We start from the raw sequence: 18,154 nt of genomic DNA, 5'->3' as shown, positions 1-18,154 counted from the left end.
TGTGTGTGTGTATATATACACACACACACATATATATATATATATATATACACACACACACACACACATATACGTACATATGTATACATGTATACATATATATACATATACATACACACACACATATATATACATATATATATATGTATCTATATATACATATATATTTACAATGGAATATTACTTGGCCATAAAAAAGAATGAGATCTTGCCATTTGTGACAACATGGATAGATGTAGAGGGTATTATGCTAAGTAAAATAAGTCAGACAGAGAAAGTCTAGTTTTCTTCTCTTCTTGGTTTTGGCATTAGAGTTACGTTGGCCTCATAAAACAAATTGACCATTCTATATTTTCTGTAACCATTCTATATTTTCTGACAAAGTTTGTGTAACCTAAAGAATTTACCAGTGTAATCAAGTAGTTTTAAGTTTTCTTTTTGGGAAAGTTGTTGATAAAAAAATTTAATAGATATGGGGCTCTTCAGATTTTCTGTGTCTTCCAGTGTCTATCAATTTTTGTAAGTTGTATTTTTAAAGAAATTTACCCATTTCATTTAAGTTGTCAAATTTATTGTCTGAACTTGTGTGAAGTATTCTCATATTATTCTTTTTTTTTTGTTTATTTATTTAGAGAGAGAAAGTGTGAGAGAAAGCAACCATGAGTGGGGAGGGGCAGAGAGAGAGAGAGAGAGAGAGAGAGAGAGAGAGAGAATCCCAAGCAGCTCCATGCTGTCAGCACAGAGCCTGACTTGGGGCTGTATCCCACAAACTGTGAGATCATGACCTAAGCTGAACTCAAGAGTCAGATGCTTAATCATTTTAAACATTTAAAAAAATTTTGAACTGAATAATTATGAAATATATCAAATTTTGTAGAAGGTAGCTAAAATACTGCTTAGAGGAAAATGTGCAACTTTAAATACTTACATTTGAAAAGGAGAAAGATCTAAAATAAATGACCTAAGTTTCTCTTGTAAGAAACTTAAAGAAAGCCAAAGTAAACCCAAAGTTAAAGAAAGTTAAAATTGAAGAGCCAAAATCAATGGAATGGAAAAAACAGACAATAAAGGAAATTAACAAAGCCAAAGCTGAATCTTCATAAAGCTCAACAAAACTGACAAACCTCTACCTAGATAGATCAAGAAAAAAGAAGAACACCAATCTCCAATACAAGGAATAAAAAAGAAGTTATCACTATAGATCCTATAGACATTAAAAGAATAATAGGAGAGGGACACCTGGGTGGCTCAGTTGGTTAAGTGTCCAACTCTTGATTTCGGCTCAGGTCATGATCTCGCATTTCGTGAGATTGAGCCCCACATTGGGCTCTGTGCTGACACCATGGAACCTGCTTGGGATTCTCTCTCCCTCTCTCTCTGCCCCTCCCTCCCTCAAAATAAATAAATAAACATTAAAAAAATTTAATATCCAGGTATTTAGAATTTTCCTGGATATATTACTGTTAATTGCTTTCTAATTAATTGTGCTATAGTAAGAGAATACACTTTGATTTTGATCCTTTCAAATTTATGATTTTTATTTTATGGCTCAACATGTGGTATATATTGGTGAATTTATCTATCACTGCACTTGGAAATTATGCAGATTCTGCAGTTATCAGATGTAATGTTCTAAACATATCAATTAAATTGAGATGATTGATAGGATTTTTCAGATCTATGTCTCTAATGATTTATTTGTTTTGCTGTTATCATTTGCTGAGAGGGGTGTTAAGATCTCCTACATAAATTGTGGAATGGTCTCTCTCCCTTCTAGTTCTATCAATTTTTGCTTTATTTTGCAAGCACAAGCACATTTATAGTTGTATATCTTCTGTTTTTTTCATTATGAATATCTTGCTTTATGTCTGGTTATAGTCTTTGTTTAGAAGTCTCTTTTTGTCTGACTAACATAGTTGCTCCAGCCTTTTTATGCGTACTGTTTGCATGATATATATTTTCTATTCATTAGCTTTTAATCTATTTATGTTGTTTATCTGTATAAGGTATATCTCTTGTAGGTAGTAGTGTATCATTTTTTAGCTTTTGTCAATTTCTACCTTTTTACTGGAGTATTTAAATCTGCTCTAATACAGTAACCATTAACTATATGTAATTATTGAATCCTTGAAATGTGGCTGTTCCAAATTGAGATGTGTTGTGTGAAGTACACATTGGATTTTGAAAACTTAATATGAAAAATAGAATGTACAGTATTAATTTTTTTACTGCTTACATGTTAAAATGAAATAGTTTGGATATATTGGGTTAAATAAAATGTATATTAAACAATTATATGTTAGAAAATTTTAAAGTACATATGTGATTTGCATTATATTTCTGTTGGACAGTGTGACTTAGATTATTAAGATCATTAACTTGACCATTTTTATCTCTTACCTGTTGTGCTCTCTGTTTTTTGTTCTGTTCTCCCTCTCCTGCTTTCTTTTGGATTATTTGAATATTTTTATTTTATGTTTTTATTTTTTGGTTTTAAATGTATATTTTTATTTCTTAAAGATAGTTTTTAAAAAAAGTTTATTTATTTATTTTGAGAGACAGAGAGAGCACATGGGGAGGGGCAGAGAGAGAGGGAGAGAGTGAATACCAAGTAGGCTCCACACTGTCAGTACAGAGCCTGATGTGGGGCTCAAACTCACAAACTGTGGGACATTGACCTGAGCTGAAATCAAGAGTCAGAGGCTTAACTTCCTGAACCACCCAGGTGATCCTATTTATTTCTGAGAGAGAGAGAGAGAGAGAGAGAGAGAGAGAGAGAGAGAGAGAGAGAGAGAATTCATGCGTATAAGTGGGGGAGAGGTAGAGAGGGAGAGAGAGAATCCCAAGCAGGCTCCACACTGTCAGTGCAGAGCTGGATGCAGGGCTTGATCCCATGAATTGTGAGATTATGACCTGAGCCAAAGTCAAGAGTCAGATACTTAACCAACTAAGCCACCCAGGCACCTCTATTTGAATATATTTAGTATGAATTTTATTTTGTGTATTGGACTTTGGCCATATCTCTTTAGTTAGTTTCTTTGTTTTTTAATTTAATTTAATTGTATTGTATTGTATTGTATTGTATTGTATTGTATTGTATTGTATTTTCAAGTTAGTTAACATACAGTATAGTCTTGGCTTTAGGAGTAGAACCCAGTGATTCATCTCTTACATATGACACCCAGTGCTCATCCCGAGAAGTGCCTTCCTTAATGCTCATCTGCCACCCATTTAACACCCCCAGTTTTTTTGGTTTTTGTTTTTGTTTTAGTGGTTGCAGGATTTCTTAACCTCAATGTTGTTGATGAATTAGATTATTCTTGGTCTTGGGGGTTGTGTATTGCAGGAAGTTTAGCAGCATTCCTGGTTTCTACCCACTAAATGCCTAATACCTCTAATACATAGAAATAAGGGATCCTCTTCTCTGCCTCTCTCCTCTGTGAACTTTCTCTTTTACTCTCTGACCTGTATGGGTTTCTTTTCCTTATTCCTCTGGTTAGAAAAATGGAGTTTCTGTTAGAGTTTTGGCTACCTATGCTTCCCTGCTGCCAGTAATGCTCAGGATGGTGCTCACCCTTGGAACAAAGCTGTTGAGAGAGCCTAAAAAGAGAAAACTTGGAATTTACCCTTGTATAGTGGCTTCTCCAAGTTTTAACTCTCCATGATTCCCCTGCGTTTGTTGACTTTTCAGAGTCTTCAAGTAGTTGTTTTTTGTATTTTATCTAGTGTTTTATATTGTAAACAGTGGGAGACATAGGCTATAGTGAATATATATGCTATGCTGCCTTAGTAGAACTGGAACATAATCTCAAGGTTTTAAATATATATACATTTTGATATATGATGATGACTTTCAAAATTATATCCCTAGCTTACACCACTTCCCTGATCTCTAGACTTATATGTCCAGCTGCCTATTTTTCAAGAGTTTTTTGGATGTCTCATTAGCATCTCAAATCCAAGTCCAAATTGAGCTTCTGCTGTGACCCAGACTTCCTCCTTCCTCAGTCTTCCCCATTCTCCTTTTGCTCCAGTTCCTCTCATTCTTTCATAGCCCCCTTGGAATCCATCTCTAAGTCCTGGTGGCTATGGACTCTGCCTTCTAAATATATCTAGAATACAACCATATCTTACCACTTTTTATCACTACCAGCCTAGTCCAGACCACCGTTATTTCTCACTTACATTATTGCAGTAGTCTCATAACTGGCACCCCTTCTTCTGCCTTGTCTCCTTATGGTTTATTTTCTATAATGAAGCTTTCATGGTTCTGTTAAAAGCATACAGCAGATCAATATCATTCCTCTGATCGTCTCGTTCAGGAGTAAAAGCCAAATGTGATCGGTCCTTTTTATTCCCCTCTCACATCTTTCTGACTTCTACATCTCCGACTCTTTTACTTTGCTGCAGCTGCATTGGGCTCTTTCCTCAAACACTCCAGACTTACTTCTAGCTCAGGGCCTTTCTTTGTTCCACATATCCATATGATTTGCTCCCTTATTCCCTTAAGGTCTTTGACCAAATGTCAAAGTGGAAGACTTCTCCCATAACTTGGTTTAAAATGTGAACTCCTTACCCTGTCTTTTTGGTCCCAACACTTACTGTACCCCCTTTCCTGCCTTTACCCCACCCCATGGTTCTTATCACCACTCTGTTATATATCTTACTTTCATTACATATTGTCTGTCTCTTCCTTACACCTCTCCTGACAGTGAAGTTAATTCCATTAGAATGGGGATATTTGCTTCATTATTGCTGTATCCCCTAGCTTCCAGTGCAGTTTTGGCACATAATTGCTTTCTATTTATTTTCTTATTGGTGGCCCATAAGAATGGTTGTTATAGTACTTTCATCTCTGGATCACTTTTAGTTGATGGGCTCAAGATATTGCCAGTGGAATCTTCTAATACTTAATAGGTTGTATATATTATAAAAAAGAAAATGCAGTGAATTATTCCATTCTTGGGGTTGGTTTGTATTCAGTCTGCTATTACTTGGTATAGTAACAATATTTAGGAGTTCTAAAAGCAGTAATGGCAGGTAGAATACCTGTTATGACCAGAGCCTTGTATCAGGCTCTATGTCAGAAACACCAAAAAATAAAAGAATACCTCAGTGGATGGTTTTTAATCTACAACCTAGATTTAAAGTGAAATTAGAAGTGTTAGTCATAGGGGTTTCTGGGTGGCTCAGTCAGTGGAGCATGTGACTTTTGATCTCAGGATTGTGAGTTTGAGCCCTACATAGGGTGTAGAAATTACTTAAAAATAAACTCATAAAAAAAAAAAAAGAAGTGTGAGTCATAAAAAATTTTGTGATTAGTGTGTTTCATTTTACCAATGGAGAAACTCTTTGGTTTTTGAAGGCAATAAAATATATTGGTTAAGAACATGGGCTATGAAGCCAGGCTGCCTGATGATTAATCCTAGATTAGTCCCCTGCTGTTGCCTTGGCTAGTTACTTAACATCTATGTGACTGTTGCCTCATCTGTAAAATGGGAATGATAACACATACTTCATAGTGTTGAGGATTAAATTATGTAGATATATGTAATAATTAGAACAAGGCCTGACACAAAGGGAGTACATAAAAGCTATTAGCCATCTCTGACAGTACCATAACCACCATCTTTCTTTGGAGGTTCCACTTCATTATCAGAAATACCAGCTGGAAGAATATTTTATAGCCTACATGGATTTTTATTTACTCCTTAACCACCTGGAAGAATGACCAGAGAGTTGATAGAAATGTTGAAGCCACCAAGCATGTAATTTTCATTTTCTTTTAAGCTTATGCTTATGGCTCAACAGTATTTTCATCTACTTCATTTCATCCCTTCATTTCATGTCCCATGCTCTCCCCTCGGCTTGCTGGGAATGTTTATAGATCATATAACAGTGCAATTGAAAATAAAAATGAATACATTGGGCACAATTATGGATTTTTAAAGCTGATGCAATTATTTTAGTTATAGTATTGGATCCACTTCCATTCTTCGGGGTCTTTGAATCTCTGTTATATTTGTAGCAATTTTGGAAGCCAGAGAGCTCTTAAGAAATTCTAAATAGGAACTCTGTTTAATGTATGAAATGTTCTTAAAATATAAATCTTTATTACTCAGTATTTATTATGTAGCTTTTAGAAGTGCTTATATCAGGGGGTGCCTAGGTGGCTCAGTTGGTTAAGCATCCAACTTCGGCTCAGGTCATGATCTCACTGTTTGTGGGTTCAAGCCCTGTGTCAGCTCTGTGCTGACAGCTCAGAGCCTGGAGATTGCTTTGGATTCTGTGTCTCCCTCTCTCTCTGCCCCTCCCCCATACTCTCTTTCTCTCTCAAAAATAAATAAACATTAAAAAATTTTTTTTAAAAAGAGTGCTTATATCAGTTTGATATTAGTTTGAACTGTTAAGAAATGTTTACTATAAGAAGATCTTGGCTATACTGAAATTTAAAAAAAAACGTATCATTTGGATCAATGTTATTTTTAACCTTTGTGAATATTATTTTTCCTTTAGGGCAAGGTGGAAAACTGGTTGATAGGGGAGATAATACTTATGGAGGAAAGTGGGTCATAAATCCTAGTGGTGGATTGATTTCAAAGGGACATCCACTGGGAGCTACAGGTAATACTACACACACATTTCCTAATTTTTTTGTTATCATTTTTTATATAAGTGTGAATTGTTTAGCCATTGATTTGAATGAAGAATTGTATTCTCTGAACCTGGTAGCCAGTGCTTTAAATGATTATTTAGTCATGTTATTTTAAATTTTCCTTTAAGTATAGTGCATTTTAATAATCTTAACTGATGAAAATTTGAATTAGGTGAAACTCTAAATTCAATATACATATATTTTTTAAAATATTTTTTTAATGTTTATTTATTTTGAGAGAGAGAGAGAGCGAGCGTGCAAGCAGGGGAGGGCTCAGAGAGAGAGAATCCTAAGCAGGCTCCACACTGTCAGTGCAGAGCCTGATGTGGGGCTCGAACCCATGAACCATGAGATCACAACCCGAGCCCAAGTCAGGCATCTAACTGACTGAGCCACCCAGGTGCCCCAACATACAATATTTTTTAAGTTTGATTATTTTCAAATAGGTGTACAATTTAAATTAAAATGTTCCAAATAGAGATCTTGCTAGACCTGCTGGATGGATAAGAATAAGTTGAAATGAGCACATTATTTGTATGTAGTTGTATATGTGGTTGGTGTTACATGGAAATTTTTTTCTCTGGAGAATTGGACTAGAAGTTATGAAATAAGAATTTTACTTTGACTTTACTGCTGATTGGCCATGTGACTATTTTGATTAGTTATCAATTAGTCAGTTAATCACTTTGAATCTTAGTTTCCTTAATTGTAAAATGAAATTATACCAGAAAAGTTTATAAAATAATTTAGTACTAAAATCTGGGATTTGTTTTTATGAAGATAGCTGAGCTTTGTATTTTTTCATATTGTCTTATATATTAAATATTTTATAAATTATTACAAATTCCAAAATAGAGAAGTTAGAATTAACAGTGTATTCATTATAGCAATTAACTGGTTTATTTTTCTTTACCACTTAAATTTAGTAAGCTTATTATCTAGTGAATAGATACTTGTAAACAGAGAGTAAGAGATAGGTAGACAAATGTGCACACATAGATAGTTGCAGTAGAAGGTGCCACCTTGTTATTTATTTTGTCTGGTTTGTTCTTTGGTTCTTTTCTCTTTTTTGTGCTTTTTGTTCATTGGGTGTTTTTTAGTATTTTATTTTCTCTTTTCTGTTGAATTATTTCTTTTTCTTATTTCTTAGTGGTTGCTGTAGAATGTGCAACATACATCTTTAATTTAACCACAGTCTACCTTCAAATAATGTTATGCCATTTTACATATAATGTAAGGGACTTTTACAACAGCATATTTCCAAGCACTTCCAAAATATTTGTAAACCCCACAGTATACTATTGTTATTATTGCTCTGAACAATCCACTATATTTCGAAGTAATCTGAAAATGAGGGGAATGAGAGTGATATTACTGGGAGTGACAGAATAACAATATCTGACAAATACTCTCCTTTATAAAAGTACTAAGAACACTTGCAAAAATTATCAAGACTGGGGCGCTTGGGTGGCTCAGTTGGTTAAGCCTCCAACTCTATCTCAGCTCAGGTCTTGATCTCAAGGTTGTGAGTTCAAGCCCCACATCGGGCTCCGCACTGGGTGTGAAGCCTACTTAAAAAAAAAATTGTCAAGATCAAGTTTTTACAGAACTCTGGAAATTAACCAAAGGGTTGCAACAATCTGGGGGAACATTTTTAAAAACAGTCTGATGAATCTCCATAAGAACACTAAGCTTTAATGGCATTTTGACTTGCTCTAATACCACTCCCCTTTGCCCCAGCTCCATGGTAGTCTTGAAAGCAGTAGCCTGCAATCATGGTAGAAACCAGCAGCCTGGCCAGCACTGGAGGAGTCAAAATTGAATTGGAGTTCTTTCAAAGCCCCATTCTTAGAGAATTGTCATTATTTGACCTGTCTGACAGTTCCCTGGTAAACCATTCTTAAAATGCTTGTCTTTAAGTAACCTGACACAGAACTTGCAGAGTATTTTCTCCAGAATCACTTGTTAAGAATAATTAACAACAATTGGCTTAACAACATAGCTGCCTGAGGTGCTGATAATTGGGACAAAAGACCCAACCAAAAACCTTAAAAGAAAAAACCAGGGAATGAGATGTCTATTAAGGGTCTTTGAAAAGATCTGACCTGTCCCTAAGAATCTAGAACACCCAGTATATACATGAAGATTGTATGTATGTTCAAGGCTTTCTTCATGCTCAGAAAAGACCTAACAAGATCTTAAGCTCTTACCTCTGGCTAACCTTGGGGCTCTGCGCAATTGGGAAGTAGAGGCTAAGGTGAAGTTGTAAACTGCCTGGCTGAGTGCCCCAATACACACACACACACACACACACACACACACACACACACACACGCAGCTTCAGCAAAAACTGGGAGACTTATTAGTTCCAGACACTTAAGAAAATCTCTGTCCAGCCATTAGCTAACCACTAAGGTAACCAAGAAGAAAATATAATGATCAATTGTGACAAAGAATATAGACTTTACAGAATCAGTTTGGAAAAGTCAACAACAACAAACTCTGAGAAAGGGGAAGAATCTGATTTCTAGAGGTGCCATATTTTATTATATAAAATAGCCAGTTTTTAACAAAAAAATGTGACACATGCAAAGAAACAAGAAAGTATGGCCCATACATAGGGGAAAAACAGTCAATAGAAACTGAGGTAGGCCAAGCTTTGAATTTACTAGACAAAGACAATCATCTACTTAAGTGTGTTCAAAGAATTAAAGGAAGCTATATCTAAAGAACTAAAGGAAAGTGTCACAACCAAATAGAAAATATCAATTACTAGGTAGAAATTATAGAAAAGAACCAAATATATTCTGGCATTGACAAGTATAGTAACTGGAATGAAAAATTCACTAGAGGGTCTCAATACAAAATATGAGCAGGCAGAAGAAAAAATCAGTAAAAGTTTTAGGTAAGTCAATTGAAATTATCCAGGCTGATGAACAGAAAAAAAAAAAAAAAGGAAGAAGAAGGAGAAAAATGAACAGAGCCTCAGAGACCTGTGGGACCCCAGCAACACTAACAGCATAAACGTAGTGACCTCAGAAGGAGAGGAGAAAAAGGGGCAGAGAGAATATTTGAAGAAATAATGGCTGATAACTCCCCAAACTTGAGGAAAAAACATTTATATGCATATTGAAGAAGTTCAACAAACTTCAAGTAGGAATATCTCAAAGAGATTTACACTTAGACACATCATAGTCAAACTGTTGGAAGTAAAAGTATATTGAAAACATCAAGGGAGAAGATTCATCATGTACAAGCATTCCTCAGTAAGGCTTAACAGCTGATTTTGTTTCAGAAACTATTGAAGCAGTGTGATGAAAGAAAGTGCTAAGGAACAATTCTGTATTCAGTGAAACTACCCTTTAAAAATGAAGGAGGGGGCACTGGGTGGCTCAGTCAGTTGAGCAACGGACTCTTAATTTCAGTTTAGGTCATAATCTCATGGTTCATGGAATCGAGCCCCATGCCAGGCTCTGTGCTGACAGCATGGAGCCTGCTTGGAATTCTCTCTCTCTGTCTCTCTCTGCCCCTCCCCGACTAGCACATGCACATGTGTGTGCATGTGGGTACGTACTCTGTCTCTATAAATATTAAAAATAAATAAATAAAAATGAAGGAGAAATGAAGACATTCCCAGATAAACAAAAATTGAGAGAATTTATCATTAGACCTCTCCTATAAGAAATCCTTTATAAAGAGATAGTGAAATGAAAGAACACTATATATAGCAATCCAGGCCTTCCTAAAGAAGGAAGAAATGTCTCAGATACACAACCTAACCTTACACCTTAAAGAGCTGGGAAAAGATGAGCAAATAAAACCCAAAACCAGCAGAAGACAGGAAATAATAAAGATTAGAGCAGAAATTAATGCTATTGAAGCCAAAACAAACAAACAAACAAAACAAACAAACAAACAAAAAAAACCCAGTAGAACAGATCAATGAAACCAGAAGCTGGTTCTTTGAAAGAATTAACAAAATTGATAAACCCCTAGCCAGTTTGATCAAAAAGAAAAAGGAAAGGACCCAAATAAATAAAATCAAGAATGAAACAGGAGAAATCACAACCAACACAGCAGAAATAAAAACAATAATAAGAAAATACTATGAGCAATTATACACCAGTAAAATGGGCAATCTGGAAGAAATGGACAAATTCCTAGAAACATATACACTACCAAAACTGAAACAGGAAGAAATAGAAAGTTTGAACACACCCATAACCAGTAAAGAAATTGGATTAGTAATCAAAAATCTCCCAAAAAACAAGAGCCCAGGGCCAGATGGCTTTCCCCGGGGAATTCTACCAAAGATTTAAGGAAGAGTTAACACCTATGCTCTTGAAGCTGTTCCAAAAAATAAAAATGGAAGGAAAACTTCGAAACTCTTTCTATGAAGCCAGCATTACCTTGATTCCAAAACCAGACAAAGACCTCACTAAAAAGGAGAACTATAGACCAATTTCCCTGATGAACATGGATGCAAAAATCCTCAAGATATTAGCCAACTGGATCCAACAATACATTAAAAAAATTATTCACCACGACCAAGTGGGATTTATACCTGGGATGCAGGACTGGTTCAATATTCGCAAAACAATCAATGTGATTCATCACATCAATAAAAGAAAGGACAAGAATCATGTGATCCTCTCAATAGATGCAGAGAAAGCATTTGACAAAATACAGCATCCTTTCTTGATAAAAACCCTCGAGAAAGTAGGGATAGAAGGATCATACCTTGAGATCATAAAAGCCATATATGAAAGATCCAACACTAATATCATCCTCAATGGGGAAAACTGAGAGCTTTCCCCCTAAGGTCAGGAACAAGACAGGGGTGTCTACTCTCGCCACTGTTATTCAACAAAGTATTAGAAGTCTTAGCCTCAGCCATCAGACAACACAAAGATATAAAGGCATCCAAATTGGCCAGGAGGATGTCAAACGTTCACTCTTTGCAGATGACATGATACGCAAATGGAAAACCCAAAAGATTCCACCAAAAAACTGCTAGAACTGATTCATGCATTCAGCAAAATTTCAGGATATAAAATCAATGCACAGAAATTGGTTGCATTCCTATACACCAACAATGAAGCAACAGAAAGAGAAATCAAGGAATCGATCCCATTTACAATTGCACCAAAAACCATAAAATGCCTAGGAATAAATCTAACCAAAGAGGTGAAATATCTATACACTGAAAACTATAGAAAGTTTATGAAAGAAATTGAAGAAGAAACAAATAGAAAACAAAGGGAAAAATGTTCCATGCTCCTAGGTAGGAAGAACAAATATTATTAAAATGTCAATACTACCCAAAGCAATCTACATAGTCAATGTAATCCCTATCAAAATAACACCAGCATTCTTCACAGAGCTAGAGCAAACAATTCTAAAATTTGTATGGAACCAGAAAAGACCCTGAATAATCAAAGCAATCTTGAAATAGAAGACCAAAGCAGGAGGCATCACAGTCCTGGATTTCAAGCTGCATTATAAAGCTGTAATCATCAAGACAGTTTGGTACTGGCACAAAAACAGACACTCAGATCGATGGAACAGAATAGAGAACCGAGAAACGTACCCACAAACATATGGCCAACTATCTTTGACAAAGCAGGAAAGAATATCCAATGGAATAAAGACAGTCTCTTCAGCAAGTGGTGCTGGGAAAACTGGAAAGTGACATGCAGAAAAATGAACCTGGACCACTTTCTTACATCATACACAAAAATAAACTCAAAATGGATGAAAAACCTCAATGTAAGACAGGAAGCCATCAAAATCCTTGAGGAGAAAGCAGGCAAAACCTCTTTGATCTTGGCCCTAGCAATTTCTTACTCAACATATCTCTGGAGGCAAGGGAAACAAAATCAAAAATGAACTATTGGACCTCATAAAAATAAAAAGCTTCTGCACAGCAAAGGAAACAATCAGCAAAACTAAAAGGCAGCTGACAGAATGGGAGAAGATGTTTGCAAATGACATATCAGATAAAGGGTTAGTATCCAAAATCTATAAAGAACTTATCAAACTCCACACCCAAAAAATCCAAAAAATAATCCAGTGAAGAAATGGGCAAAAGACATGAATAGACACTTTTCCAAAGAAGACATCCAGATGCCAACCGAGACATGAAAAAATGTTCAACTTCACTTATCATCAGGAAAATACAAATCAAAACCACAATGAGATACCACCTCACACATGTCAGAATGGTTAACGTTAACAACTCAGGCAACAACAGATGTTGGTGAGGATGTGGAGAGAGAGGATCTCTTTTGCACTGCTGGTAGGAATGCAAACTGGTCCCATACTCTGGGACACAGTATGGAGGTTCCTCAAAAAATTAAAAATAGAGGGGCGCCTGGGTGGCTCCGCTGGCTATGCAACTGACTTCAGCTCAGGTCATGGTCTTGCGGTTCGTATGTTCGAGCCCTGCGTCAGGCTTTGTGCTGACAGCTTAGAGCCTGGAACCTGCTTCAGATTCTGTGCCTCACTCTCTCTGCCCCTCCCCCACTCACACTCTGTCTCTCTCTCCTTCAAAAATAAATAACACTAAAAAATTAAAAAAAATTAAAAGTAGAACTACCCTACAACCCAGCAGTTGAACTACTAAGTATTTATCCAAAGGATATAGGTATGCTGTTTCGAAGGGACACATGCACCCCAATGTTTATAGCAGCACTATCAACAATAGCCAAAGTATGGAAAGAGCCCAAATGTCCATCAATGGATGAATGGATATAGAAGATGTGGTATATCTATACAATAGAGTATTACTCGGCAATCAAAAAGAATGAAATCTTGCCATTTGCAACTATGTGGATAGGAACTAGAGGGTATTATGTGAAGCGAAATTAGTCAGAGAAAGATAAGTATCATATGACTTCATTCATATGAGGACTTTAAGACACAGAACAGATGAACATAAGGGAAGGGAAGCAAAAATAATATAAAAACAGGGAGGGGGACAAAACATAAGAGACTATTAAATATGGAGAGCAAACAGAGGGTCACTAGAGGGGTTGTAGGAGGGGGGATGGGCTAAATGGGTAAGGGGCATTAAGGAATCTACTCCTGAAATCACTGTCGCCCTATATGCTAACTAACTTGGACATAAATTTAAAAAAAAAAAATAACAGCAGGAATAAACCCATAGCAAAATGAGAAAAAAAAAAAAAAAAGAAAAGAAAACACTAGACAGTGGAATAAAGAGCATATGAAGAAATACAGAGCATTAGTAGTAGCATTAGTAGTAGGTGTATTTGTAAATATAAAGACAATAGCAGTACATTATTTTGGCATGTTTCTCCCCTCCTGTCCAGCTGCATGAAGCAATAATCTGAGTTGATAGACATACAATGCATAAAAATGTTATTTGTATGACAGTGACAACACAAAGGAGGGTGGAGGTAACATAGCTGACCATTTTTGTATACTATTGAAGTTAAGTTGGAGGGGCACCTGGGTGGGTTAGCCAGTTAAGCGTCTGACTTGGGCTCAGGTCATGATCTCACAGTTCGTGAGTTTGAGCCCTGTGTCTGGCTCTGGGCTTACAGCTCAGAGCCTGGAACCTGCTTTGGATTCTGTGTCTCCCTCTCTCTCTGACTCTCCTACATTCATTCTCTATCTCTCTCTCTCAAAAAAAATAAACATTAAAAAAAAAAAGAAATTATGTTGGTATTAATTCAAACTAGGTTGGTATAAATTAAGATGTTAATTGTAATTCCTAGAGTAACCACTAAAAAATAGCTTTCAAACATAGGAAAGAGCACCGCCTGGGTGGCTTAGTTGGTTAAGTGTCCAACTTCAGCTTAGGTTATGATTTCATCCTTCGTGGGTTCAAGCCCTGCATTGGACTCTGTACTGACAGCTCAGAGCCTGCAGCCTGCTTTGGATTCTGTGTCTCCCTCTCTCTCTGCCCCTCCCCTGCTTTGCTCTCTTTCTCTCAAAAATAAATAAATGTTAAGAAAAAACATATAGGAAAGATAGTGAAAAAATATATAGTAAAATGACAAAGAATGAAAATGGTATACTAGAAAATACATATTTAATACACAAGAAGGAAATAAGGGAGAAATAGAGGGATTAAAAAAGACAAAATTTTAAGAGAATGAGAAAATAAGCCAGACTGAGAGAAAATATTTGCAAAAGACATATCTGCTAAAGGACTATTATCTACAGGAAACAAAGAATTCTTATAAAGTAAATAATAAGAAAATGAACAATATGATTAAAAATTGGGCAAAAGACCCAAACAGACACTTCACCAAAGAAGATATAGAGTGTCAAATAAGCATGTGGAAAGATCTTTAACATCATATGTCATTAGAGAATTGCAAATTAAAACCATAGGATACCATTACATACCTATTAGAATGTCCCGGATCCAAAATGGTGACAACACCAAATGCTGGCAAGTTTTTACAAAATGAAATATTCCCTACACTTATCATGAGCACTGAGTAATGTGTAGAATTGTTGAATCGCTATATAACACTGCATGTTAACTATAATGGAGTAAAATTAAAAACTTAATAAAAAAAATGAAACATCCTCCACCATACAATTCAGGAGTTGTGCTCATTGACATTCACCCAGATGAGTTGAAAACTTATGTCCACATAAAAATCTGCACATGGATGTTTATAGCAGCTTTATTTAAATTGCCAAAACTTAGAAGCAACCAAAATGTCCTTCAGAAGGTGAATGAATGCATAAATGATGGTGCATCCAGACAATATAATATTAGTCATTGCTAACAAAATATTAGCTATCAAGTATTGAAAAGACATGGAGGAACCTTATGTGCATATTACTTAGGTGAAAGAAGCTGATCTGAAAAGGCTACATACTCATATGATTCCAAATGTATAACATATGGAAGTAGTAGAAGGATCATGTGTTAGAGGAGAGGGAAGGAAGAAGGTATACAGCATAGAGGAAAAGGGCATGAGACTGTTCTGTGTGATACTACAGTGGCAGCTACACGTGATTATACATTTGTCAAATGTATACAACACCAGAAGCCAGGTGGTGAGCTTAGCTTTCAGGTCAATGGAACTATTGTTGTGTTTAAGACTGCTAAACTAGCAGAACCCAAAGTTTCAGGAATGACAAAATTTTCCTAGTAGATTATTAAGGTTAACAGTGAGAGGAGCTACTCCCTTTTCCATCTTTTGATCCTTTTTGTAGTGACTATAGAAAAATAGCACCATTAATTCAAAATATGTTCCACATTTTGGAGGGTGTGACTCCAGCACTACAAAGTGCTGCTGGTACCATTATAGAGTCTTCAAAAGGCTTTTACATTATACTATCAGATCAACTGCTTCAGGGTGATAGACTACATTGTAAGCCCAATGAATGCTGTGAATAGGTGTTCATCCCTGTATTCATTTATTGAGGCTATTAAATGAGCTTCTTAACCAGAGAAAATACTATTTGGAATACCACGTTGGCAAATCCAGCACAAAGATCAAGAATAAAACCCTAGGAGATATAAAAATTAAAGGTATAGGTGGAGAGGAAGATACATTTAAGAATAATAAGAATATATAGTCAGTTATTCAAGGGAGGAATGTTTCAAAAGTTAAGTCATCAGGCCAGAAAAGTTAAATTGATAGAGTGAAAAGTGTCCTTTGGATTTCACTATTATCAAGCCATTGGAAGTACTGGAACAATTTTATTGAAATGTTTTGCTAGAAACACATGGGAATGCAGAAATAAATAGAAGTGGGAAAGTAGCAACAATAGTGCAGATTAACTTTTAGGAGCAGTGGCTGTGAATGGAAAGGTTGATGTACCTCAATTGCAGGGGTGTGTTCTGTATGACTGAAGTCTTGTATTTCATCTTAGCCTCTTCATTCTTTTTAGTATACAGCTTTGTTGCTCCTAGTTTTTGTTGTTGTTTTTAATATGTAAAATGGGAATAAATAAACAACCTATATCTACCTTACAGAGTTGTTCTGTGGATTAAATTAGGAAATATGTATATGTGAAGTATATAGCACAGTTCCCAAAATGGGGTAGAAAAACAATAACTGCTAGTATTCTCCTCCTACAATTTCTGTAAAAGGATGCCATATTGGATCTAGGTAACTGTTTGTAGCTGGTAATAAAGTCATTGTTTGTATCACAACATGGAAAATGTATAACTATTTCAGGAGAACAACATTCTTTAATTTGTAGAGAAAGTAATTTTTCTTCTAGTATGACAGCCTCAAGGCATTAATTTCTCTATATAATTATTTTACCCAGTACTACACAGACATTTTTAAACTACTTTTCTGCCTTTAGTAAATAGACTAAACTCTTTCCTTTATCCCTCCAAAGAGGTAGGTCATACGTCAATGTTGACTTTTTGCTAATGGGACATAAAGAAGTCTGAGTGATAATAAATATTTCTGTGGTATGGTCATTGAAGCCCCATAGAGTTGTAGTTTGCACTTCTGGGAAAGATGGTGAAGTAGAAAGACCCTAAGTTCACTTTGTCCCATGGATACAAGTAGATAACACCTACCTTGGTGTAAATAACCCAGAAAATGACTTGAATGACAGAACACCCTCTCCACAGTTAAACATAGAGAAGAGGCCACATTGAAGAGCATAGGAAGTCGGCAGATGTGTTTGGAAGCTAAAGAGATGTGCAGGACTGTCTACAGGAGGGAGGGACACTGCAGGTGCAGAGAGGAGAGAGAAACAGACCTTTGTACCAGGCACCTCAGGCATGGGACTCCTGCATGGTGAAGACAAATCCCCATAACATTTGGTTGTGAAAACCAGAGGGGTCAAAAATTTCAAGTTCTTACAATTATCAGGGCTGGAATTTTAAAAATCAGTGGGCTCCGCTCTGGGAGAACTGGGTTGGTCATGGCAAACTGAGTCCTTGCCCTTATAGAAATAGCACAACATACATACCTGTGGAGATACAGCATAGAAACAGTGGTCTGAAAAAAACCTGGGGTATATAGGAGGGAGATTTGTATACTCATCTCAGAACATGTGCTAGAAGGGCAGGGATCTTTGGGAGACTTCTCCAAGAACAAAAGAGCTAGCAGGTGCCATTTCCCTCTCCTACCCCCAGCCTAGACACATGGACATATATGGGAAACAGCACAGTGCCAACACTTTCCACCTAGCTTGCTAACAGGATGTCCAGCCTCCACAGGTCCACCCCCTGCAACCTGGCTGGCATCTGCAGGAGTTTTACCGGGCAGTTGCAGGTCCCCTCCTGCAGTGGACCAGCACAGACTTTGCTGCCACTGCATGTCCTGCCCCCACATTCTCCTGTGGACCAGCCTCTTCCCGTATACCTTTGGCTGGAGTCAACACAAAGCAGTGCCACAAGCCTGGCAGTGTGCAAGCATCCCCAAGAGGGGTTGGCACCACTCCAAAGTGACTCTTGCCCTGGAGAGAAGGGAAGATACCCACATATACCAATCCAGCTGTAGTTGCAGCAGTGGGCTGGGGGCATATACCTGGTCTCAC

General features: G+C 36.5%; 1 protein-coding gene across 1 annotated transcript in view; it reads left to right on the top strand.

Annotated features, from left to right (window-relative positions):
• SCP2 (sterol carrier protein 2) overlaps positions 1-18,154 on the top strand; it is a 125,538-nt gene that overhangs the window by 52,151 nt on the left and 55,233 nt on the right. Inside the window, 1 exon segment of the mRNA XM_053895251.1 lies at positions 6,517-6,624. Within this exon segment, the coding sequence (XP_053751226.1) occupies positions 6,517-6,624 (108 nt within the window).

This window comes from Panthera pardus, unplaced genomic scaffold, assembly GCF_024362965.1.
Source record: "Panthera pardus isolate Hobbes unplaced genomic scaffold, ASM2436296v1 HiC_scaffold_11, whole genome shotgun sequence".
Lineage (NCBI taxonomy): Eukaryota > Metazoa > Chordata > Mammalia > Carnivora > Felidae > Panthera > Panthera pardus.
The sequence above is the reverse complement of the archived record's forward strand: the minus strand, read 5'-3'. Positions and strand labels throughout refer to the sequence as shown.